Source organism: Micropterus salmoides, unplaced genomic scaffold, assembly GCF_014851395.1.
Source record: "Micropterus salmoides isolate LMB-PRFRI ecotype aquatic unplaced genomic scaffold, ASM1485139v1 Ms_hic_scaffold_7, whole genome shotgun sequence".
Taxonomy (NCBI): domain Eukaryota; kingdom Metazoa; phylum Chordata; class Actinopteri; order Centrarchiformes; family Centrarchidae; genus Micropterus; species Micropterus salmoides.
Window position 1 is genome coordinate 5,499,202 of NW_024044459.1, and position 27,477 is coordinate 5,526,678.

General features: G+C 39.4%; 1 protein-coding gene across 2 annotated transcripts; it reads right to left on the minus strand.

Annotated features, from left to right (window-relative positions):
* Positions 1-3,703: 3,703 nt before the first annotated feature.
* On the minus strand, positions 3,704-27,408 carry LOC119891921 (golgin subfamily A member 7-like). 2 transcript variants are annotated; one of them, XM_038703912.1, is made up of 6 exons: positions 27,303-27,408; positions 25,124-25,249; positions 21,116-21,268; positions 16,412-16,513; positions 14,621-14,673; positions 3,704-5,628 (listed from the first exon to the last, which is right to left on the minus strand). In XM_038703912.1, the coding sequence occupies exons 1-5, from the start codon at positions 27,309-27,311 to the stop codon at positions 14,632-14,634; spliced, it is 432 nt and encodes a 143-aa protein (XP_038559840.1). In that variant the 5' UTR covers positions 27,312-27,408; the 3' UTR covers positions 3,704-5,628; positions 14,621-14,631. The 2 variants fall into 2 exon arrangements, with proteins under 2 accessions (XP_038559840.1, XP_038559839.1); XM_038703911.1 differs by having other exon boundaries at positions 3,704-5,631; positions 27,303-27,407.
* Positions 27,409-27,477: the final 69 nt, after the last annotated feature.

Below are 27,477 nucleotides of genomic sequence, written 5' to 3' on the forward strand. Positions count from 1 at the left end.
GATGTGAAGCCCATCAGGTTCAGAGATATGTACAGTGTCTCTTCTGTAAATGCTGCATTCACACATGTAAAAGAGCTGATCTTGTGTGGTTCAAGTCTGATGTTTTTTATTACCTGGCAATTAGATGGAAAGAAACTACATGGAGTGTGTGGTAAAGCAGCCATAGATGCATACTGTATGCACGCAGCACAAGTCTATCGGAGGACGTGGTCTGTTCCGGTCTAATTCATTGGTATGAATCCTCAAATAAACACACATGAACAAACATACAATAGCTCCCTGCTTTCGTTCTGTTTGTTTTGTGTTGTTGCTCGATTTTTTTAAAGAATTACTCAGCAACCAGCAGGAAACAGCAGGAATACCTCCAATCTCTCTGTTCCCTCCCAGAGAGGTTTGGATGGGGAATAAAACTCTACTGAAACAAGCATCACTTCAAGCCCATGTGGACTAGAGTATATTGGTAACATGAGCAGACCCGCAAGGATGCTTTTTATGAGAACACAAAAGTACCAAATGTAGCAATGATATGAAGTAATCTGTTGCATGACAGTTGGAAGAAGCTGGTCATCCTGTCTATGCCATCCAGTATGACAGAACCATGCAGAGTTGGTGATGTTATTTAGATGTAAATTCAGAATCAGTGACTTGTTGATGAGGTCAGCTGCAGATTGAAAGAAACTGTTTTTGTGGTGTGAGGTTTTGGTCCCGATGGACCACAAGCATCCTGCCAGAGGGGAGTGTCTCAGTTTGTGTCCGGGGATCAGCCACAATCAGAGTCCTGGAGGCGTACAGGTCCTGGAAGGATGGTAGTGTAGAAGTGCACCATCATTGTCTTTTTAGCGGAACTTCTTTACCTGCTGGAGGAAGTTCATCCTCTGCTGGGCTTGAGGTCCTGGGAGATGGTGGTGCCCCTGAAGTAGAAGGACTCCACATTGTTGACTGTGGACTCACATGAGTCACAACCAGTCACAACACTGTCTTTAGAGAGTTGAGCTCCAGATTGTTCTGGCTGAACCAGGTCACCAGATGGTCAATCTCCCACCTGCAGGCAGACTCATCCCCACCAGAGATGAGCCAAGTGGGGGTAGTGTCATCTTGGGCTTTGAAAAACAAAACAATTTGGGGTAGTGGAGTTAGAAAAAGTGTTTAAAAAAAGTATACCAGACATCTGTAGCCCACTCCTCGTCTCTTTCTAGCAGAGCCCTCTGTGGACTTCGTGTTTCTGTCTTTCCGACAACAGATTTGGTTGACAGACAAGTTTTGAGAAATGTCACATCTTGTTCTGTGAGGCCACGGAGAGCTGTGATCATGTTTTATGTGTGTGTGGTTGGCAGGAAACAGAGGGCAGGGGGTCCCACTGTGGCCCTGAAAATCTTTAGTTTTTAAAAGTAAGTTGGTGTACTTCCATATCCTAGTGTGTTGTGCTGTTACTCCCTGGTTTTCTGTTTCATCTCAGAAAAGTAACAACTGCGTTACTCATTCTGGGCTCCACCATACTCAGTCTTTCAGCAACAGCTGAAAACCACAATTTATTACAGTGAATGTATGTAAAGTACAGTGTATCCCTTGAAATATAAATAATTTCCAGGATTATTTACCACATTATTCTCTGTCAAAATGCCATGGCATTCCTGAAAAACTGATAAGGGTGAACCTTGGGTGGGAAATATAAATGGTTTATTTCTATTCTGTAGCTTGGCAGTAGTTACACACCAACCGAACATTTGATTTTTATCCTTTAGCAGATGAGACAGACTGAAACTTCAACAGTCGGCTGTCAGTAAATCAGAAAAACCCAGAAAACTGTTCAGGTTCAGGTTGAAAATGAGGTTTTATTAAGTCAAATAAAAACCAAAGGCAGTGATGAGGTGAAACACACAAAACAATATGGGAGAAGAAAAAACACCAAGATCAAGAGGAATGTAATAACTATAAAGATGCTGCCATTTTAATAATACATTTGATTCACGATTCATGACTTTGGAAATAGTAGTTTGAAAAAAGGGAGAAAAAAAGGGTAGGGTTAGGGTTTGGGTTAGTGGTGAATTGTCAGTTTGACCAGTGGCAGCCACAAACATTTAGAAGAGTATCCACAGATTTAGATTTAGCACTACTGTAACACTGTCAGACTCATAAGTGACAGTTTAATAAAAGTATCAAAATAGATACAGCAGAACTCTTCCTTATAAAACCCTGGTGCATTACCCACAATGCAACTCAAATGCAGTCAGTTTTGGTTGGCGAGTTGAGCGTATTACGCTAGTGGCTGCTAATGTAGCCTAAAGCTGCTAACCTCAAGCAGAGTTGAAGAGTGGACTACAGAGTTCTGATAAGCTCACTTCTTCCCACAGCATCGGATTCTTTTCATTTTCAAACTTGTAGTTTTCAGACCCAAGTGACATGACTTGGCAATTTGACACATTTGACACTGCACACAGTTCCCTCCCTCCTTATACAACGTCACATTGTATAACTTTGTTCACATGCTGTGCGCAGAAGTACTCCCCAAAACTTGTTAATAGAATGTGATGTGTAATATCCCTTTATCATAGAGGCACAAGCCTGTGTTGAAATGCAGAGCACCAGAAGTAACATTTATTGGTTTCCATACAGCAAAAGAGACTCTGTAACACACAGTGATGTATCAGTTCATTTGGAATACGAGATAATTAATTTACCATATAAGGTAACAGACCCCCTGTTCTCTGTTACATACAAATCAGTAATTATTCAAATTACAGCCAAGTCCATGCCACGCAGACACCGGGGGGCCTGGGGGCCCATGAGGGCTTGGGGTCCCCGGGCAGTTGCCCGCTATGCCTGGTTGGTAATTCAGCCTTGTATGCACTCAATATCACACAGGTGTCCTGTGCAAACATCAGCAGATTGAAAGAAACTAGCAACACATTTTTTTGTTCTCTGCAAATCAAGGAGCACAGAACAAATAGGTTTTCTGGGAAATGTGATCTTAATTCAGAAGAGCACAAAGACTAGAAGCACCGTCACTGGCATGAGATAAAAATGGTATTAACAAATGATTACATTTTTTAACTGGCATGACCATGTTCAGTGTCAAAAGCAATTTGTTATGGCACTAAATCATTACATTTTATTTATTTTTCTTAGGTATGTGACTTCTTCTTGCATGTGGTTTTCATCTCTTTAGGATAAGATCTCTGGCATAAAGGGTGTAAATGTATATCATGTCTTTGTTTAAAAACCACACTTAAGAATGTGGTACGCGCTAATGAAACTCTACTGATCCTTTTCTTCTAGATTGCTTTCTCTACAAAAGGTCAGCGGTTAGAAAAATATAGGCATGCCCCTGAGGGGTGGTGGAAGATCCCACAGTTCAACTCCCGTTCATACAGCTGAAGGCCAGTTCACCTCTTCACTGCTTCACTCTGCTGTTCCCTGAGAACACAGCCTCCTCTGGTCAGGGTTCACCTACGCTATGAGAAATAGTGCAGCTCCGGTGGATTCAGGAAGATTTCCTGCTATAGGACACTTAGAGAGAACACAAAATATTGCCCTTGAACACATACCAAGTTGAAATATAGCCATGGAGTTCGTTCAGCTCTCGGTTCTAAACTTTTTGTCTCGAAATCATAACAAGCACCAGGAACTTTGTGTCTTTAGGCTCTTTTCTCCATCTGAAATGTGCATTAACTCTCAACAGAAACAGAACAGCAGAAGCATGGTGTAAAATATGTACATGTCTTTTATTGGCATACAAGTTTTAGATTAATAAAACAATGGAGGTGAACTGAAAAAAGAACATAGAAAAGTTCAATTAACTGAACTCCAGATAAATAAAGTAGGAATCAAAAACTATTAATGGAACTTTATTTACATGACTAGACATCAAGATAATTGTTGATCTTTTAGCAAAGGCATTCAAAATGTATACTTGTACATGTAGTAAATTCATAATAAACCCCCACCAGCCATACATTCTACAGTACATTCTACCTTTGTAAAGGTTTCACTAACATTACATCCTAGTCTTAGGCTTCAGATGTTTGTTAGCAGTAAGTGAAGAAAGCAAAGATCTGACTGACATGATTTAACAGGCCTGGTCACACCAGAAAGTGGTTTAGTGAAATGAATATGTGCGTCAAATATTTGGTTCTAGATGCTTGGTGACATACTGACCGTCCGGCGGAGCTATTTAAGTTCTCCAAGCAAACCTGTTAGCTTAGCCTAGTCGCTAACAGAATAATAGGTTCACATAGTTTCTTTAAAGACATATTTGTACTCATGACTGGCTGCAAACCATTCCTCTTGTGTGAGGCAGTTCATACTCTGACAGAGGAGGTTACAGGAAAGTGGATGGTACAACCCAGCTAATTACCTATGATGGCTTCCTTCATCCATTTTGGACTCTGCCTTCAAAGGTCAGCACAGTCAAGTTGGCTTGTCAGTGCAAATTTGAGAGTCAAATTCACCAAAGTCGAACATGAACTCAACATAAAACATGCTTATTTACTCTGCAAGATAATTCACAAACAGGCGATTCTATTGTAATGAATTGAAATTACTGCAGAATTTCACGATTTCAAACCCTGGTGTGAGCAGGCCTTCAGACTTTAACAAAGGCAACATTCACAACCATTACAGGCACAGTCCACTAACAAGAGCACTTTTAATACTTCGGTCAAAGGCAATCTCACAATATATGAATATATGCTTATTCAATAATCTACAGTAGTTACCAAACACTATGCATGGCACAGTTAAAAAAAACATGACTTGAGAAGTAGTATTAATAATATTACATGCTAAATACAGAGCGAGCACACGTTTCTGTGTTTCATAAAGAATCTCTTAAATCAAAGATGCACATTAAGGTTTGAATCTGTATCGATTTGACTGGAATGTTTGGATCCTGACAGAGTTCAGTGTTTTCAGTTAACTAGAAGGTCAAACGCTACAAAGGAAACATGCAGGAAAGACGATAAACTACCAAGCACCTTTACAAGAATACATGAGTAAGAATAAAGCAAACAAACTGTGAGGTGCGGCACATGCAGAAAATCCCACTATTAACCAGATCTCCCTGCTTCTTGATTCAATTATATCCTCAGTTCAGCCAAGACAATTACTTAAAGCATGGGCGTGGGTGAGATCCATAATCATCATCTTCATAAAAATAAGTTACCCTGTGTGTTATTATTTGAAAACAGTGTCCAAAAAAGAAAGAAATATTCAAAAGTTCATAATTCCACAAATGCTACTAGTCAAAAATGTGTTTGAAGTCCAAAATAAACTAAGTATAATTTACTCATGGCATGAAGAATGTCTATAAAGTGTGTATGTGAGTGAGTCCATACGTTTTTCCATGAGATCCTTTTCTTTTCTCCAACCAAATACAAGCATATAACAGCAGGACAACTTAAATCCTCAATGGATAAATAGGTCAACAATGATAAAACAATAGCTGAAGTGTCAGGTATGAAATCTCAAACATGGTCACAATGGACACTCTGAATAGAACATGCAGTTGATCGGTAGCAGAAAGGGATAGATTGTAGAGACGCAGTATTAAGGGTGCAGGTCTGGGTGGTCCTCGCGAAGGTGGGCATTGGTGCTGGGCTGCTGCAGACCCTGTAGCATCACTCAGCCAAACTACTGTTCCAGAAACAGACAGATTAATGTGAGTGAGCATTATATACAACGTTTTCACAACAGACGCTTTGACTTTTCATAGCAAGAGAAGCAGTGTGTAAATAACAGTGTTACTTCCAAAATGTAATACATTATAGATTACTAGTTTCTGTCATTTGAGAGTAATTAGTTATATTACGATATCACTGTCTCTGAATTGTAATGTGTTACACTACTTTTGAGTTACTTTCACTGCTGTTTAATGGGCTTATTATTCTGATAGTAAGATGTGCCTGAATAGGTGGGTTCTAGTGATGTGCAGAGTTATCTGCAGATAATCTTCAACTTTATTTATCAAAAACTTATTTTTTAAATGTATTTATTTATGTATTTTTAATATTTTTGTCTGTTTTATTCTCCCGTTGAATTTTCTATCCTGTTTATTTCACCAATGGTATTTATTTCTGCCTGTCCTTTTTACATTTCTCTATGCGTATCTGCCTCATTATGCAAATGAGGAGTGGCTGTATCTCAAGGGGTGAACTTCTCTCCTATTGGTGGACCAGTCAGACGGGAGAGTTCTAGGCCTACTCTGCCTGCACACATCAACAAGCTTGCTCGTCACACAGTCAGATGGCTTCCTTCAGTGCGCTGAGGTGTTTAGCAACTCTATTTGAAGACAATACTACCAGCCAGGTCTTCCTTCCTTTTCGTGTGGACGCTCTGACAGACAGTGCTTTCAGTTTGCTGCATGCATGAACACAGAACTGCAGTACAGGGAGAAGCACACGGTCAGCTAGCTGCAGCTAAATCTGGAGTGCACTCGTATTCAATTCTGTATGGTAAATTCAGTTTTAATGGAGCAGAGCAGTTAAGAGACTCTTTTCTGTCTGTTTCTCTCTTTACAAAAGACACATGTTGCAGTCTGAGAGTCTTATCTGAAGAGGGCAATTAAGTATCAAAGTATACGATGCGAGCACCACATACAACATAATTTATACAGTATGTAAATAAGATTAATTGGATTATATTCACAGGAAGTATAAAACTTGTTACATGCGTCTATTAAAAGTAAAATAACACAAAGATGTCAGGGAAATTACTTTACTTAGATTTCAGGACTGCAGTTGTACATTTGAAATACCTTCCTACCTTTCTGATAGGAAGCCTTCTTGAGGTGGTGTAAAACATTTCTCCTTAAATTCTGATTTGAGTTGTGGACAATTATGACCACATGAATTAAAAATATTAAACATTTCACTGCCCAAGTCAGCTATAACACAAGTCTTGTTCATTAGACTACATGCTGTACAGTATTTGTGGACAGATTTTGTCCCAGGATTTATTATGCCTTTCTTCTTCACTGCATGATTTAGAATAATAAGTTGAGAAATGGGTCTGTTCTAAGTTTATCCTGCACTGCAGCAGCTAATAAAGCACATTTAATCCCAAAAAGCCTTTTCTTTTTCTTTCAGGCAGGCTGGAGCGGAAAACAACTTACCTTTCTCAAGTTGTACAGTAATATCACATATGTGTATGAAGGTGGATCAAACGCAGCTAATCTTCAATGTCAAAGTAGAGAGGAGCCTAAGCCTATTTATTTTCATTCATTACACAAGATGAATAAGCTATGCAGACAGTTGTAAAAAAATCTTGAATGTTCTCCACTTGTTATAGTTACACAGTAATATTAGGGATGTGGGTATCCACTGTCCTCCCATGCTCTCACACACAGTAACGATGAGATGTGTGCTGTTTTCCCCATTCTTCCTATGTATCTACACATAAACAACAAGGCATGTAAGAGGAAATATAAAAGGAATTTATTTTATTATTTGGGGATTATTTTCTTTGTTGCTCTCCTTTTCCTCTGACGGATATGGTCAAGTTCTCCGCATGCCACCTCCTGTCTTCTGTGCAAGACATAGAAGTACAGTAACTAGCCTTCATTAACTCATTTCGACTGGTTAAGTGCAGTAAAGTTAACTTTAAATTGACCCCATTACCACACATTAAACACAGCTTGATAGCAATCACATTTAACAGAAGCATAAAATTCTTCTTAATGGTAACTGTCAAGATTAGTTTATTTGTTAGTCACCACCCCTAGCTTAAGAGCTTTAGGCTATAGAAAGCCTAAGTCACTCACTTCCGCTTCCGGCTCATGGGACCTTATTTTGGAAAAATTATGTACGGTAGTCAATGGCGAGAGACAACTTATCTTTTTATCCAGTTAGAATTGGACCCTGAATTACACATATGATGTTGGTCAATTTAAAATAGAATTTTGCAAGTCAAGAAAAATTGTTGTAACATGTAACTTTACTGTTGTAAAACAGTCGTTTTGTTTGAAACCGCTCAATGAACTACATCTCTCGTCTCGCACAATATACGCTACCAACATGTTAGCGCGGTAAAGCTAGCTAACGTTCATTGTTTTCTTGCTACTAGCTAGATAATGTAGCTATGTTCCACGCAGAAATATATCTCAACTGACAACGACACTCGGCCCTTTTATCACATCATACTCTCATGTAAGTGTTTTGATGTTAGCTTCAGTAACGTTAGCTTCAGTCGTTGACAGAGAAAGTTATGACGTCACATACGCGACTTTTGGGTTTGTGGTCTTTGTTATAACATATTTTCACAGTCATATCTCAACAATTTACATCAAACTATGACCTTCTTTAATTTAAAATGTATCTTTCAAATCAACAAAGATCATACGTGTAATTCAGGGCACAATTCAAACTGGATCAAAATATTTATTGTCTCATGCCATTGACTACCGTACAATATTTTTCTGAAATAAGGTCCACCGAAAGGGGAGGGACTTAGGCTCTATATGATATTAACACTACATTTATTAGCCTAGTGGCTAATGGACTTTTACTCTCCTCACAGCTTAACAAACTGCATGTATTATTCATAATATTTCTTACTCACCGCTGGTTAAGCCACTGCATATCCCATTGAATTTTCACCCTGAATGGCGATTTTGTGGAAACAGCAGTTAATAACTGCACAGCAACGAGCTGCTCCGTGTGGGAGCATTTACCGTAAATACTCCAATAGGAGTGCACTCCAGATTTAGCTGTGGCTAACTGACCATGTGGCTCTCAGAAACAACAGCTCACTTTCCTGCAGATCTATGTCTGTATAAGTTGCTAAATGTAAACTCTGTAGGTCAGAGCATCCATATGAAAAAGAAGGAAGACCTGGCTGGTAGTACTTCTTCAAATAGAGTTGCTAAACACCTCAGTGCACTGAAGGAAGCCATCTGACTGTGTAAGGAGCAAGCTTGTTGATGTGTGCAGGTAGAGTAGGCCTAGAGCTCTCCCGTCTGACTGGTCCACCAATAGGAGAGAAGTTCACCCCTTGAGATACAGCCACTCCTCATTTTGCATAATGAGGCAGAAATGCGTAGAGAAATGTAAAAGGGACAGGCAGAAATAAATACCATTGGTGAAATAAATTGGGTAGAAAATGCAACGGGAGACTAAAACAGACAAAAATATTAAAAACACACATAAATAGATTTAAAAAACAAGTTTTTAATAAATAAAGTTGAAGATTATAATCGCCAATAAATAAATAAGTTAATTATTACAAAGGTGAATAAGAAGCTAATTAAAATAGATATATACATTTATGACATCTTGTTTAATTTAATTACATCACATACACATGTCAGGATCAGTCCTCCATATCAGGGGAGCTACCATCTTGTTTAGAGGAGCCAAGCTCCCCCATAGTTTGCACACTGCCTATAATCTCAACCATCGGATTCCCGCAACAGGAAATAACGTTAGGCTACTCTTTTACTTATGGATTTGTTTTTCTGCTGCCGAAATGATTCTCAGTGTTACACCACTTAAGTTGGGGTTAAAATGTGTTGTAACGCGTGTTACTAAGATTGTAACGGATATAATCTATTGATTTTTGTTAGCAATGTGTTATCTTACTGCGTTACAGCAAAAAGCTATACATTACAGTAATTGTGTAACTTTTGCAACATGTTACTCCCAACACTGGTGTAGTTGTCATCAGCCAGTTATATAGTTTATGTTCATTAATAATTTAGTAAGCTGAAGATAATTAAGGACATACACGTGACAACAAAGTTTATGTAAAGAGAGAGAGATGTAAAGTTATTAGTGGCACTGTTATCATTAGAGGTGGTGGTGATGGGGCAGTGAATAAGACACATGCCTTTGGTGTGAGAGACCCGAGTTCGAATTCACTATGAGACACCAATGTGTCCCTGAGCAAGACATTTAACCCCTAGTTGCTCCAGAGGCATGTGACCTCTGACATGTATAGCAATTATAAGTCGCTTTGGATAAAAGCGTCAGCTAAATGAATAAATGTAAAATGTAATGTAATAAAGAACGCCTGACCGATCCGACAGAGTATGATGTTTAGAGATGTTATGAAGATTAAGTAAAGACTATAAAGCTTGACGGTTCCTTTTACTCCCCGAGTTAACGCGGCCAATGAGTTACAAAGTTATTTGTAAGGTTTTACGTTCTGTTTATATTATTGGATAGGCTAACTACAGCTACTATATTAGCAGAGTTTCACGATAGCATCGTCCATCTGAATGTCAAGTAAGCTAATTATCTGCAAGTTATTTTGGGTTTAGGAAATATATGTTTAATGATTATTCTCTATGAGAATACTCTGTATTTTATTAGACTCATTTTATGATTTGTGCATTTTATTTCGTCTAGTTCTCACGGCATGCTTGATAACATGAATAAATGCCTGCAACCAAAGGAACGCCTTGTGTTTGTGATTTAAACTGGAGGGGAGCTACACTTGGTAACTAATAACTGATAATAAGAATGCAGAGAGCATGTGGTGCTTGGTTTGTTGAGACAAGCATCATATGAAGAGAGCATTTGTCTTTAGTCTTATAAAAGTATTGGTATCAAAAGCAGGTACAGTTCTGTTGGGTATTTATTAAGTAGAATAAAGTAAATGCTGGCGAAAGTGCTATACAAATGTTTTCAGAATACTTTATCAAATGTGTACAAACAGGCAATGATATATTTCATATGTCTATTAACTTGCCCTGTAAAAATTATCCTTGGCAGGTGAGGAAAAACAATTTTAAGGCAATTAAAATAAGACAACCTTTTAATCAACACTGTCCAACATTCCCCACTGACGCTAAATATTTTTATGTGTGCAGCCTAATTTACAGGTTTGTTGGTGTGCTGTGGCCAAGCAGCGGGATCGTATGCCGAGCCAAACGACACCTTTTCAAGCGCCCAATGTCTTTTGGACGAGATGCCAGGACACCGACTTGGCGCCATCTGCTTCTGAATGAATACTCAGCAGTCAGGAGCTGTGTGGGCCAAGTCTAGTTTTTCTATAGTGCGGTCATCCCACTAGAGGCTGATCCATCATGCTGTTCAGGCCTTCACCTGGGAGGCTCCTGGCCAAACTAAAAACCCTGCCTTAAGCCAGCTAGGCCTTCAGCCATAATCGCGAAGGAGAGGGAATGGGAGAAGACGGCTTGATAGATCTGTGGTGAGGGTCAGTGCTGGCATTTTTTTCTTCTGGAGCAGCAAGGGGCCAATAATAAGTCAACATGTATTTTTTTTTTCTTTTTCAAGCCAAAACGTTACAAGGCTCAACCAATTAAAACTAAATAAATAAAAGTGTTTATTCAAAAGGAAAATCCCTCCAAAATGCTCCAAATCACGGGGCACTTATCAATATTTTCTATACAATGGATAAAATGTGTCATGTACAAAGAATTTTGAGCTCATTGTTCTGGTTTTCTGACCTGCCACTTTACAGTTTTAGTTTAGCCCCACTGCTCTAGTCAACCTCATTTCCAGGCAGCTGTTTTCAGTTAAAAAAGGCTGAGGAACCCACTGTACACTACCTGCACAGCACCATATGGTATACAGACAAAGTTAGCTACATGCTGTCAGCTAAACAGCCAAATGTTTTGCTCTTTTGGTGGAGACCAAAACAGAGCTTTAAACAGGCAGATGTTCCACATTAGATGTTATAAAGTAATACTATGTCAATGATTTTGAGGTTGTTATTAAGTATTACTAGGTCAATGACTTTCAGCTTTTTATGCTGCTTAACAAACAGTAGTAGATGGTGACGATGGTGAACGGGCAAAAAAGGAAGCTTTGTCGCAATCAAATTATGACAGAGCTTAATGACAACTTAATGGCAAACATGAGTTTTAATAAAAGGCTTATGTTGGTCTGATACACTGATTTATTAGTCTAAGCCTGGAGGAGACAGAGGAGAAGAGACCCTGGCAGGATGAAGAGGCTTAAACACTGGGAAGGACAGAATCTATGTGTGCTCAGTTCACTAGCTGGCTGTGGTTTACCCAGTCTTTGACCATGGCAAAGCTCCAACGCACTCTTCTCTCAACAGCTACTTATAAAAGTCCTGAGTTTGCATTCCTCAATAGGACATGTATATGTATCAATGCACTCAGCAGGAATTTCAAAAGAGAAGATTAAGCCCTGCATCTGTCTGTACGGTAGTAGGGCAATGGTTTATCCATCCACAGGGGTCCTATGGTCTTAACACAGTTGCCAAACACAACATTCCCCATAGGTAAAATATTTATGGGGTATGTCTTACTCCTGCCTGATGGCAGTGTCTACGCCACAGTGCAAACTGGGCCCTGTCCAGCGTCTATACAAAGTACTTTTCAGTATGATTTGGGCCCAGCTCAACCTAGGATGACACTGTGAAAATGAGCTTCCCTGTCTTCAGTACACAAGAGGAAAAGAAGGGATTTACTGTGACAGAGATTGAAACAATTTATGGGATGAGATGTGCTCTTGAGGCAAAAACCATGAGGCGTCTGCCAGGCTGAAAGATTTGCAGATACATAAAAGCCATCTGTGGTTGACGATTATTCTCTCTCAGAACGTTTCAGCATTCAAATGAAACAAAGTGCGTAGCAGGATAGTACATGACTGCTATGGAATGATAACTGTTGAGGGATGCTCTTAAGGAAACTTATTTTAAAACAGCGTAAATGACGAAGAGGAAATTTTCTTTGTTGGGAAACATTTCCCAGAAATTTCAAATTAATGACACAATTTAAATCATTTTTGATGACATGCTGTCCAGTGTAATAAAAGTAAAGCATAAATAATACATGTAATTGTATTGCTGCTTGTCTAAGTTGAGCATAGTTCTGATATTGTACCCAGTGTACCCTGGGTGAGCCACAGGAACAGGATGTAACTTAAGTAACCAGTGTATGACAGACCTCCATAATTGTTCATTCAAGTTCTATTTAGGATCTATTTTCTGTAGCAGCCTATGTTCTCTCAGTTAGGTTACGGTTAGGCCTCTCTCTCTCTCTACACCTACCTACTGTACATGCTACTTTACAGTACTTCCCTCACTGAATAAAAAGGCACATACAGAATATTTATGAATGAAAAGCCTTTGCACATTCCTTACATTTAGAAGTCAGAAGCAGAGCAAGAAAACTTCAAGGGCTGAAACAAAGAGTGGTTCTCAAAGTGGGGGGTGGTGGATGTCGAGCGGACCGAGTTGCATGAAAATGATTCATAAACAAAAGTGCTGTGATAATAGCACAGTTTTTTTGCTAATCGGAATCTTGCTCGTTTTTTTCCCCAATTGCCTAATAGTTAATGATTGATAAAAATGAAAACAAAACTTTCTTAGAAGAGTAAGAATATATGTGCCAAAATGAACACTGAATTAAACTTGTGTAGCAAAATGTAGAAATCACCAGCACTCACCAGAGCCACTTACACTTAAGTGTTTATGAATTAAATGGGAGTCATAAGCAAAGTATGAAATACTCATGGGAAGTGTAGTTATTGAATGCTAACAAAATAATTGCTGTTAATATAGTTAAAATAATTAGGTGTTCAGATGGTGCTGTCCAGTACTAATTTACTGCACTATACTCCACTAGCATGTTTCAGCTTTTTAGAAAGGTCAAATAAAGAAAAATACATGGTCTGGTTTAAAATGGTGGAAAAGAGACAAATTAAATGGTGTCAGGTTCTTCAGCTCTCTGTTGCCTGAAAATTATGGTTGGAAGCATTTTAATCACTCTGCTGCGGTCACATCTTCTCATATTTTATATTATCAGTGTGATTGATTCTTCCCAGTGAGCGGTTTGTATTTACTAAATGTTTGATAACAATAACGATGTAAAAAGAGAGAACTATCTGCAGCAGTTTGTTTATTTTATGTTGATTTTAAATGTACCAATATAAGTGAGACCATTTCAGAGAATCAAACATGCAAGTAAGCTTTTGAGACACAATTAAAACAAATATTTCACTGCAGGATGAGCAACGCTTTCCATGTGAAGCCATGAAATCCCACTCTCCCACTGACACGGATGTGGTAGAAGCAGGCAGCCAGAAAAGTAAATAAGGAAACGGACTATTACTAAAATGTGATAATTGTTTGATTACGGCTGCTTAAAGACATGTAAGTGCAGCGAGTGTGCAGTTGTGCTGAAAAGGACACTTAATCACTTTTCGGGTTCAGTTACAGGGTTTGGCTCCTTCATGTGCTCTGGACAGCAGAGACCTTAATGCGCGTCCTGTATAGCCTTCAGTCGAGTGACTGACTGAGCACTGAGCACTATGCAACAAGTGGGCAGAATCCTTAAATGTTTTATGAAACAGCCCGCCTGACTGTATAGCAGTTCACTAATATTACTCACAGATGAAGAGGCTTTAAACTTTGATGTGGGATTTGCCTTTGAATGCAGAGGAGGCATTCAACATGAAAGCAACGGCACACTTATAGAGTGAACCCTCTTTTATTACTGCTCTTTAAATCGAACCCTTTTCTTTGCAATACTTCCCAAAAATGAAGAGGAAAATGTGCGTTTCATAATTGGAAAAATGTATTCGTGCGCTTTAAAAATGCTGTTTGCGTACTCAGTAGCACAGCACCAAATCTGTACAAGAAAGAAAGTATAAGTCCTCGTTAGACGTGGAATATTAATTATGAGACTCACCGTGGCAGCTTTTATCTAGTCAGGCTTCTGTCTTCAAAGATGGTGACCTCAATCTTAATAGGATTCAGTCAAGGAAAAGAAATTTGAATTCTCCTCATTTTGCACGTCAGGAAATATAAACTAATGATACTGCAGCTATTGTGCATATTTGACCATTTCTGGACAGGCTTGTGGAAACAGCATTTTGCCTTCAAACCTCTGGGTGGTTGTTTACTGGGCAGTAGCTGACTGGCACTGTCATAGCCCTGTAAAGTCTTCAAATGCTGATACAACAAGCCAACAGAGCGTTGCTTACCTACCTTTAGCCATTTATACTGTTTATCCCTTTACAACTTTAAACATTTGGGAGGACCTGTCATGCTGTTGAATTTGTATTCCACCTGGAAATTGGAAGTTCCCCCTTCATTACAACCGTACACGGGTGCATTTACTCACCCATTTAACTAGTCTTAGAGTTATGCATAATTAAGAGCATCACGGACACTACGCCCATGTTTTGTTAGTGTATGCTAACAATGCAGGCCCCTCATAATAAAACTTCCAACTTCTTGTTTTTGGTAATAACAATTTGGACCAAATAAGAACTCATGTCAAAATAGGGGTTTTACAGTATATTAGTTATTTAGCATCATGGCATAAATGGTTTTAAGGGTCAAAGACCAGATAGCTTTGGCATTCTTTTTATATTCTGATTTATCAAACTTTCTTAATTAACGAAATTAGGTTGCGCCATCATTAGCAAACATTAGTAAAATAGCAGTTTCTGTATGACACGAGGAAGAGGGACTAGTAGCAAGTGATCCAAAAACAGTCAGCCTGTCAGACTTGAAGGGAAATCTCAGATGGTAGTATTAAGCAGTCACACCATTAGACAATTATAAATATGATCATCATGGATCTCTGGTTTAAAACGTTCAACGACGGTTCAGGTGAGAAATTCCTGTCAATCTCCCAGCGCTTCCCGTGCCAAAGTCAGCACAGCGGCCCGTCAGTGTTGGAGAAACAATCCAGATCCCTGTCAACCCCAAAATCATAGGCAAGAGGGAGAACAAAGCTCAGCTGTGAACAATTTCAGTCATATTTTGCTCTCCCTAATCTTCCATTGCTGCCCAGTTACAATTAATTGGGATGTTGAGTCACCCCCCCCCACACACACACACACACACACACACACTGGCCAGCCAGGATGTTGGTGTACCCGCTGATTTTATGCAGATGCTATAGATTACATACTAACTTTTATCTGGTGTTTTTACAGGGTATCCCTACATAGCACTGGATTTCCTGTAAGCCGCCCGGACTGCTGCTTTCCATTTTCAACCAGCAGTTACAGGGAAAGACGTGGTGGGGGCAGAAGGCCTGTAAATCACTACATCTATTAGGTCATTGTGAACGCTCCTTGTTCTACTTAAAGCTGTGGTGTGATTACATTCACATTTGCTGATCTCAGGGTATGTTTAACAAGTTAGAGCTACCTAAAATATTCAACCTATCATTCTTCTTTCCCGTACATGCTCATAACAAGAATAGCCGTAAAAACACTGACTGTGTTTCTACTTAGTTTGGAAGGGTGGCAATCTGATTTAAGTCTATACTATTGTTTTCATTATATTCTATTGTGTTTCTCTGAAGTACAGACTCAGATAAATACATAAAATTAATCTATTTAGGGGATCATTGTTTGCAGTTTATTTCTAAACAATGGAACAAGACTCAACAGACTGGAAAATTCCACCTGAGTGAAGAGAACAAACAGCACCTTGTGACAACAGACACTTAAAGGTAGGATACGACTCGCAGGCCTCTCTCGATGGGATCGGTGAGCAGGAGGCCTCGTGGTGCGTAGATCTTGTCATTCTGCTCCTGAATGTACTTTGCAATCTTCTTCAAAACCTAAAAAGGGACAGCAATATTAGCTTCAGAAACATTGCTCATGGACAGCAAACCACTAGTGTAATTGTAACAGCAGTAGACATTGTTTTTCAAGTGTTCATTCTCTGTCGTCTTAATGATTCAACTAGTCAGCTTTGTCAAGCTTGAATTTATGCTCACTGGATTATTAACAATTATTAACATTTTTCTATAAGCAAGTACTCTATTCCAACTGCCCATCACTCATAACAGTGACACTATCTGCTTGAACCACACTGCTTAAAATCCATGAAAGATGTTGGTGCTACAGGCAGCTTAAAACAGATATTAGACAGTTTTTGTACATACCTCCCCCCCTTTGACTTGTACTGTGTTCTTATAGCTAACCAACGCTAGACACTAAGGCTGGCCGTCTAACCTCATTACTTTTTTGGTACCTAACAAACTGTGTCTATACAAATTTTATTTAGGCAACATTTTTGCACATCTGCTTGTGTTTAGACAACATTTTTTAACACACTCCATTGAGCAGTGCGGCACTATAGATGGCAACATAGGCGTAGATTAGGATATGGACAGTAAGGGACACTGCTGAATTGTCGCCACCAATAGTTTAGTTTTACTGATCTCAGATGATCACGACATTGTAATTCCACAGACAAGTTACCGGTAAGATCTATGCAGAGTTGATAGGTTTTTGCATTTTCTCCAAAAAGTAGGCTGATAGACAACGAGACAATGGGGGATACCTGACGTGATGATCTGGCAACCTGGTGGACTAATCATTGTCGGCTAGCTGCAGCAATGAATGAATGGTGATTTGAGTTTAAACGTTTCAAACATAACAGAAAATAAACACCTTAGCTGAATATAACTAACACCACTCAACTGATATTATACAGTCAAGGCCAAAAATATCTACAGTACATATTTATTGGAGCACACTAATTGATGGCATGGCTGTAGACTCTTAGTGTTCGTAAAGTTTGGATTCTTTTGTTAAAGGAGTGGGTTTTAATGAAAAATCTTGTTTCTATTCTTCAAAGTACTGAAAAAAGTATAACTTTGGAATTGGTACCAACATTCAGGTATTGTTTTAGCACATTATTTAGTCTAGAAAACATCAGGAAATAGTGCCTGTTCTATTCATTCTATTTGCAATCATATAAAACAGATAGTAAGCAGAAAAATCATCAGTTTTACGAAGCTAGACCCAAACAGTTGTTCCACAATGTCCAGTTAAAGAGGTGGTATTATGCTCTTTGGCTTTTCTTCTCTCCTTTATTGAGTTATATCTCTTTTTTGTGCATGTAATAGGTTTGCAAAGTGAAAAAGCCTAAAGTCCAGCTCAAAGGGAGTTCCCATCTCACACAGAAAACTCTGCTCTGAACTGCCTGAAAACAGCTCGTTTGTAGTCCAGCCCTTCACTTCCTTTACTTGTGATGTCACAATGAAAACGCGTCATAAAGCTTGCCAAGCGGCTAGAATTATAATTAAAATAACGTAACTTCACAGACTGTTCAAGTGTGGAGTTGTTGTAAACGTTGGCTAACACAGCTAAAGTTATAGCTATAATGCTAATGTTACACCTGATGTGAAAGCTACTGAGCAAACGTTCAAATTGTTTGGCCAATTTTTATGTAAAATTGAGCTGAAATATGGTGATTTTTGTAGTGGTTTATGGTAAGATGTGGAACAATGATGTTGTGTGGTTGTGGACTTGTGAGTAACTTATACCATCTGCTAGGTTACGGTCTCAGTCTGAAGCAGCTTTGATTTGGATCACACTACCTTGTTTCTTATGACCCGCCCTTCTCTGCTTCTGATTGGCTAGTAGTCCTTACCTGGGAACTGCGCATGTGCAACTCCCAACAAAGATTTTGTACAAGTAAGATGCATCACTCTGTAGCTCAAGAGCAGAGCGTACAACACATAGGGTGAAAAGAGGAGCTGCAGCAATGTGCAGTATGAGAAAAATATGGTGTTTTTTGAAAATTAAACCATGTAAATCTGTTCTGGTACAACCCCTAATTAAGATTTTGAACCTGAAAATGAGCATAATACCATCCCTTTAAAGTTCTCCAGTTTCTTTCTCTAGTAGGTCCTGTACAAACCAAGCAAATCGTTTTTTGCTAAATAGGAAACAAGAGGATCTATCTTGCAACCCACCACATTCTTGAGCTGAAAAGCTGAATACCAAGACTATTTTTTACAACCAGTCAATTTAAATTGCATGACTTTATGAGCGCTCATAAAACCCAAACCAAGCCAAATGTTTTTTATCCCAGTTCACTCCTGTCCACTAAAAGACAAAGAACAGGAAACGATCACTGACGTACTGATCCATTTACATTACACATACATCAACTGGGCCAAAAGAGATTTTAAATGTACACAAATCATATTTATTTCCTAGCTCACAGAGGTCATAAATTACTGATTTACAGCAAAGCTAAAAAAGGTTCCACACAGCAGCAACAGAACTTCTTACAGTAGAAACCCACTTCAATCATCTCCAACGTCACCTATACATGGAGTCCCTGATATGTCCACATGCAGCAGTAGGTCACCGCAATGTGCTCAAGCGCAATAGTCACATCGCAGAACAGTGCAATGTCAAGCAAGTCAAACTAACCACCTGAACTTTTTTGCCGCTTGATAGAAAAGGAAAACTCTGCAAGAGAAGTTTGTCTGATGTAACATCATCATCGCAGAAAAGAAAATTATTGCTATGTAAGTTTTTCATAATATCGTGCAGCCCTATAGAGCAGACAGTGCAAGATACAGGATCTAAAATGGAAATTCATTATTAGGTCTGGGAATCAGTTGAAATTTTTACAAATTTTTTGATAAAGGTAAAATGTGACAGAACAGCATTATGATGAAGCACTGTAGTGCTGCACAAACGCCCCTGCCAACATATCTTGTTCTCCAGATGTAAGAAAACATGTTTGTGTGGTAAACAGTCCAGCAAATGTCACATCATCATGATTTTAATAGTTTGTTTCAGTGAAACTGAAAATTGTGATGCAAAAATGATTATTTCCACTAACTGTGAATCATATTGCAATTGTAATATCTGTCAAAATAATGTCAAGATGTTTTTTTAGTAAGAGTGTACTGTTAGCATAAATGATTTAAATGTACATTTTATAAGTTGTGTGTTTATAGTATTTAGTAGGTTAATTAGCGATCTTGTTAAGAGTTTCATCTTTGGGTGTTTTAGATAGATGTTTAATTTAGCATTAATTAGTTTGTTTTAATATTTGTTAGCTAGCAGCCACAATGGGTCAGCACTGTTGCTTTTCCAGCTGCAAAAGTACCTCCGGACAACACAGCTTTCCAGCAGACCTAAAAATTAGGCGCCAGTGGTTGCGTGCATTGGGCCTACCGGACCATGATCTCCTGCCTAATTGACTACAATTGACTGCATTCTTTCCCTTGATGAGATCCCATGATAAACAGCTGGGCTACAGCTACATACTGACATTCCCCTACAGATAGACTGACACAGACTGGAAAGCCTCTCAGTCTCTCTGAGCCGCTAGCTTAACTACTACACAGGTACCACGCAGAAATTCTTTAGTAAGGGCCACAGATCTGCTTCTAGTGACAGTGAAAGCTCCAGCTCTGACCACCACCTCCATATGGCTCGCTGGTGATCAGTCTGTCACGCTGTTGGTCATTCTGGTCGGTATCTCCTCGCCTCCCAGGTCACACGATACGTAGCCACGCCCCCTTTTAAATATGCCAGGAGGGAGCTAGCAGCTAGCAAGTGTTTGTCTTTAAGTCTGTGAGGACTCACAATCTTACCAGATATTTTTCAGATCCTGAAACTGTTTGCATAAGAAAACGCTATTGGAAAGGTTCACCAAATGTATCTGTGACATATCTGTTATGCACTACGATGAAAAAATCCCTCACAAATCATTTTAGAATAAGACATATCACTGTATGTTCAAGTTGTTGTAGGAAAGGAGACCGTGTTTAATGTGAAACCCCCCTAACTCACAGTGAAGCTGCCTTTCAAGATTACCACCTCTAAGTGATGGGATCACTTTTTCTACAAACACATTTGAGTTGGGAAACAGAATGATATTAACTTTTCTGAAATGGGGAGCAGCAGGAGAGATAATATCAACATGTCTGTTGGCTGATTTATATTCTGAGATTCCTGATCTTAATTGCCCATATGTTGGTTCATTATGTCGTTTCTGTGGTGTTGTATATATTGGTTGTAATTTCAAATTGTCCATATGCCCTACATTAATATATTTTACTAATCTTTTTGCTTGTACAATCTGTATAGAGTTTTGGGAATGTATGTATAGTTGTGTTTTTGCTTGATAGACTGTGAGGTTGTCAGTGAGGCCGGCCTGAGGACGCCTCTAACTACAGGTAGCCACTTGGTGCACCGGTTGGTTTATAGGTTGACTGACACTAACAAAAACTCAAATGGGCTTTTGACCTCGTGACTTGAAAAACTAACTCTAAAAGCAGCAAACAAAATGAACTCAAGGTGATCCCAGCTCATTTTGTACATTACCAAAATAGCAGTGCGGTTCATTACCCGGCCTCATTCATTCTCACAGTATGCATCTACACAGGGGCAATATCACTCACCTTCTCATAGTGAGTCTCCATACACAGGAAGATGGTGTACGCTGTGAGGCAGGCCAGACAGCCTTCAATATATGACTGGCTTCCCAGCTTCTCAGCTTCAGCGTACAGGTTATTCAGTGTCCGCACCGTCTCCTCAAATTGCTGTTTGTCAATCTGAAATACATGGAAACATAAAGAATGTGTCAGAGAGTTAAAATCATTACACATGCCACAGAGCCAGGTATATATTTGGACAGTTTCTGCCTGTGTTGGGACATTTGAGTGGAAACTCGTCTTATTAGCACCAGATCGTTTTCTCCCATTCTTTCCATCTATTGGATAAATGAGGGGCAGAATTTTCTTGGACTGATCATCATCAAGGGAATGCTGGGCCTCCTTCCTTCCCACATTGGAAACACCTCCTGAAATGATTAGGATTCCTTGGCCATATGCTCTGTGAATGTTTTCACTTAATAACTGACAGGACACACACAGTGACAACCCAGGAAGGAATCTTGATGGTTTCTCCTTCTCCGATGGCACAGGCCCACCTTAAAAAAGATGAAGACATATCTCTGCTGTTCTGCAGACAGCTTTTGGGATCTAAACTGTAACTACGACCGGCTGATAATCAAACCAGCGTTTCTCAACTGTGGGAATACTGGTGAAGGGTGGAGAACTGCTGGACTGGAAGGCTCTTTTGACCAGGGTGTTGACACTAGTCCCATGCTGGTGTCCAGAATGGATCTGCTGATCTCTCAATGAAGGGAAAAAGAAGGAGCCTCCAGACCAGACGAGGAGTCAGCCAGTGGCCTCCTGAGCCTCTGTAAACCCTCCAATGTTCTGCTCCCTTGTGCCCGAGGAATGCAACAACAAGCTCCAACACATCAGTGGTCTCAGGCGTGTTTCGTACCCGCCACTGAGAGCCTTTGTTTTCCTACTAAATTTCCAATTCAGAGGCTGCGATTCAAACCACATTTCTCCGCCTGAGCATCTTTCCATTACGTCTGATGCAGCGATATCAGCATTCCAAGAATGTTAGATGAGCGTGCAAGGCTGAACAGGGTTGATAAATTGAAGTAGGGAAGAGGATGTTCCCTTAATTGAAAATGTCACAAAATATAATGTGAACCGAGGAAATAAATATTAGACACAGGTCACTGAAAAGTTCTCACTTAATCAAACTCTCATGAATGGTTTTGGCAATTAAGCTGCCAAATGCATTTAGAACTTTCCAAGTTCTTTGGCACAATTCTCCAAAAGCACTACAACAGAAAAGAGCTAAAATAATAAAGCCCACAGCCTAAGATACTTGTCTGCAAGTATGCATGCAAACCTCTGCAATCGAGGACCTGAACTGCAAGGCAAAATCAAACACTGGTAGAAAAATGTTGGCTGAAAGGAACATTTCAACATAATGTTCTGAAAACTTTCTCACAAAGTGACATAAATGACTGTCCTAATACAGAAGCCACTGAACAGCTTGGCATAACTGCATACGTCATAAACTGGGATTACAGCAAAACACTTAAAAAAGTGGAAAGAACTTTTTTATGGTAGGGGATGGAAGTTTTTTGCCTTCCAAAGGGGAAGCATCCTTCAGTTGTCCAGAAGTTCAGTGTGTGTGTGTGTGTGTGAGAACTGAATCCCACCGGAAAACATGGGAGGACCACCCAATCAAGAGGGAAGTGCCAATAAACCACCAATGAGCGGTTTAAGTGTTGTGGAGCTGCTCTTTTGATGTGGTGCATGCATTTCAAAACTGAAGCTTTCTGTCCTGCGAACTCTGAACCGTTGGCTGGCACCGTGTTTAATGTGGCGCGGCGGGTTTTCAGTCTCAGCGACCTGCTCTTCCTCCTCCACATCATTAAGGCTCCTTGCTTTAAACCCACTTCCACCGTAGTTCACATGAGGACAAAGTCCAGCAGGGTTCCTCAGGGGAAGTTGCACACAGTATTTTTCACTTTTGGCTGCATGTTCATTTCAGCCTCCTTTTAGGTTCCAGTGCCAAAACAGCAACTGTAAAACATTCTGATATGGACAGTTTGCTTTGATAAATGCACCATTTCAGCAGTTTTGTGGTTTTCTTGCAGAACATTAAGTGAAAATATATTATATACCTTATTATTTGTCTACTTTTGTTAGCAGCGATGGAAGTCAGTTTGCTCTAAAATGAAAATCAGCCTGGTTCAGAGTAAGTAGAGTCTGTACTAAATCACAGTACAGAGTGGCCCAGAGGTTTACACTGCTACACTTTACAAAGCAGAAAGGTCCCGGGTCACATGGCTTTCCAGTAATGGACATGGGTGACAACATACTGTGAGTGGAAAATCTCATCTACATCACCAAAATCAAGTTGTTACAACATTAACAAAAACATATTTTTAGTGAAAAAGTAACGTAGAAGATAGCTGGCTGTCTTGAGTCACGACAGCCCCGTAATATGAAGAAACACTATACGCATACATAAATAGAATCAACTGTATACCACGGAATACAGCAAAATGTGGATGCAATAATAAATATTGAGGCTTTCCGTAGCTTTATTTTCACAGCACTTCAGCCAAACAAACGCGACGCAAGACGCAAGCTTGTTTAAAACATCTTGGCTGTGTGAGGCGGAGTCAGTTACATCAATTTCATTGATATGATTACATTTTTTTATATTTTCTTACTGAATTGTTGAAATTTTATTCATCCACCACATGATTACACACGCTTTCTGATGACACAATGTGCTGAAATCGCAAAACACAGAATTCAGGAATATTTAAACAGAAAACACAGAATCTGGCAAAAAATTCAAATGGATTTCATAGGGGCCTAATTTCAGTTTCATAGGGGCCTAATTTCAGTCATTGTCATGCTGCAGAATAAATTTGGGGCCACTCGGATGCCTCCCTGATGGTACTGCATGATGAATAGGTTTTTGCCTGTCCTTCACGGCATTAAGGAGACCATTAATTCTGATCACCAACTCTATTTGCAGAAATGCAGCCTCAAACTTGCAAGGAACCTCCACCATACTTTCTGGTTGTCAAATTTTGACTCATCCATCCAGAGAACCTGCCATGACATTAGATGGTGTACCAGGGTCCCACTGTTTTCTGCAGCTCTGAGCTGATGGCACTGCTGGAAATCGTCCGATTGCGAAGGGAAGTAAGCATGATGTGTCTTTTATCTGCTGCAGTAAGTTTCTTTGGCCGACCACTGCGTCTACGATCCTCAGCATTTCCCGTTTCTTTGTGCTTCTTCAAAAGAGCTTGGACAGCACATCTGGAAACCCCTGTCTGCCTTGAATGTCTGCCTGGGAGAGAGACCTTGCTGATGCAGTATAATAACCTTTTTGCGGTTCTCAGTGTTGCTATGGTGTTTGACTTTTGACAGTAAACTGTCTTCAGCAGCCTCACCTTGTCAGCAGAGTTTGGCTGTTCCTCACCCCTGCTGTATTACTCCTACACAGCTGTTTCTGTTTCAGTCAATGATTGTGTTTAAACCTAGATATTTAATTGGCGATCATTAGCACCTGTTATGGTATAATTGTTTAATCATACACCTGACATGATAAGCCTACAAAACCCCTGACTTTATGCAAGTGTACCTAGGAAAAATGATACTGTTTTGAAGGCAAAGGGTGGTCACACAAAATACTGATTTGGTTTTGATTTTTCTTCTTCCTCCTTCTGTTCACTCACTTTGCAATTTGTTAATTGATCAAAATAATCAACATGTCTATTTTTTAAAGCATTCTTACTTTCAAGCATTTGTTCCACACCTGCCTGAAACTTTTGCAAAGTACTGGATAACAATGATATCCTGGCAGGTGGTGCAGGTCTTATAATATTCTTTCTAAACATGAACAAGCTTCTTGCTTTGGTCACATCACCCTCAGGGTAGTCCTTAAACCAGTTTGAACACACTGACAACTCATCCACAAGACAAGACAGAGGTCATGGAAACAGTCCACCATTTTACAAACTGAATGTGTGTGTGTGTGACTGAACAATTTAGTGGAGAGGTGTATCCTACCCTGGTCTCCAGCTCAGAGGGGAACTTGGTTTGGAACTGACACACAGTGCCGTTTGTATAATCTCGCTGAATGAAGACTTTGGCAGCAATGGCTGCCTGTTGCCTCATGTCCTGCAAGCTGTGAGTCTGTGAAAACACAAGATAGCAGGTGATACATTAATGCAATGGCCCTCTGGAGTGTGTCTGTTCATCAGTAACTACACTGAGCATGTTTTATACATCATACAGACAAGCTGAGAAAACGCTGAAAGGAATAATGTGGGGCTTTTACACAATTTCACTGTATCTCATGTCTTTCATAAACAGTTTTTTATTTAAAAAAATTTAAACTTATTAATGATTTCAGTGATTTACAATGGGATACATAGACTCAATGAAAAAGGCACAAAAATGAGTTGGAATAAGATCACTTTTCATGTAAATAGAATAACAGTTTTATTTCTTACATTTTTCTGCCGTATTTGCGTGCGTATAAATAGTGCAACTATATTTTTCACAACCTTAAATGGTTCTGTAATATTTTGAGTGATTATCACTAAAGATTTGTACATTTTTATACGCGTCTGTGTTATTCTTGTTGTATTTTGGGTTCCTGGCTGCTTCAAACTTTGTTAAATTAATAAAATGATAAGTCAGACTTATAACCCCTCAGAAGATCATTGGTACCCATCTCCTGAGCATCAGTGATCCTGGTGAGGTGAGGTGCCTACACAGAGCCTAAAGGATGTTAAAGGACAGTACCCACCCAGCCACAGCCTGTTCACCCTGCTCCCTTCTGGGAAGAGATATAGAAGTTTCAGGTGCCGCACCACCAGATAGCTTTTTTCTCCCAATCTATCAGACTTTTAAGCTCAAATTCACCCTCAGCACTGCTCCATTGATTATAATTTATTTCTGTTTACCATTTTATAATTGCTTGTGTGTTAATGTATATTGTCTGCTATGTAGCAGAATAGAGTTACAAAACTCAATTTCACTCTATAACTTGTTATATTGTGACACATAAATATACCTACCGACCTACCTACCCGAGTTTGACCTGGAAAAAAAGAAGATAACCTGCATAGGACCTGTTTAAAGGGTGCTAAACATATGACAAAAATAAATGCACAGGAACCATTAAATAATCTATAGTGTTATCTGTACCACCCAAGGAAAAAAGTGTGTGTGTGTGTGTGTCTGTGTAATGTAAGTGCCATCTCCCTACTTAATGTTTTTGACTGACTGAGTAGCAAACTTTTAAGTCTACTTCAAAAAATAATGACATCTTCAAGTTTCGGTTTTATCCAAGCATTAGCTTACAGAACACCAAAGATATTCAACAGGCCTTTTTAACATATGACAGTGGGAAAAGCACAGGTGTAAATAATCAAATGAATGGCTCACTGTGGCAAGTTACCTGAATAGAACAGCAATGAGTTACACCTCTGCTTCTCCCACGGTGTCAAGTCAAAATGTCTGATATTCACAAGGGCTATTTGCCATTTAAGATTTGGAAACCAGGTGATGTTCACATTTTACTTAAATCATTCATTCTATATATTACTACTCCTTTCAGCACCAGACCACCTAATGTACTTGTCTTCCAAAATGATTTGGTCTCCACAGGTGTTGCATCCAAACACTGACTTTGTCTGCCCTTTTTGAACTGTTGTGTTCTATCAGAAGATCATGGCAGCACACGACTACCATCACCAACAATCCTCACTAACGTTACCATCTTTATGCTGTCAAGGGGATCACGTTTTGTTGATTTATCCACAGCCTTATTCTTCCCCTGCATATAGCTTGTATATCTCCGTATCCAAGTGTGTGTATACCTATACATATGTAATTAGCACACTGACAATTCATCAAACCCAGCCAACTGATTTGCTCCTCGCTCAAATAAAAACACTTTGCCGACAATGCCGCATATATGAGTCATATAAATATCCTAGCTGGTTAATAATTATGCAATCACTGAGGTTAAGTTACTTAACTTATGTTAGTAAGTTAAACATTACCAGTCATGTTACCGAGTGACCAGTGAGCTATCAAGCTAAGGCTGTCAGCTTTCCTTCTGGTTTTCTGTCAGACATCCGCTCAGAAAACACGAATAACACTGTGCCATTAGGAATAAATTGTCAACACATCACGAACATTTGAAAAATAGCGTCCATAATCATCGATAGTTTACCTCTGCCATGTTGAACAAGATTTCTGGTTATCTTCCGCTAGCAGCTTTTAGCATGTACTACGTAATAATCTTTCCGCGGGAAACGTTTGCGTAAAAACAAGGGTTCCGGGTGTACAAGACAATTCGGAGGTAATTTTATGCTACTTTCTTTTTATATGCAGTCTATGGCTACTTT

Coding starts and splice junctions, on each gene's coding strand:
- LOC119891921 (XM_038703912.1), bottom strand. Junction 21,269..25,123: donor CCTCTGAGCTGGAGACCAGG/GTAGGATACACC, acceptor CATGTATTTCAG/ATTGACAAACAGCAATTTGA. Junction 14,674..16,411: donor TCGAGAGAGGCCTGCGAGTC/GTATCCTACCTT, acceptor AATCCTATTAAG/ATTGAGGTCACCATCTTTGA.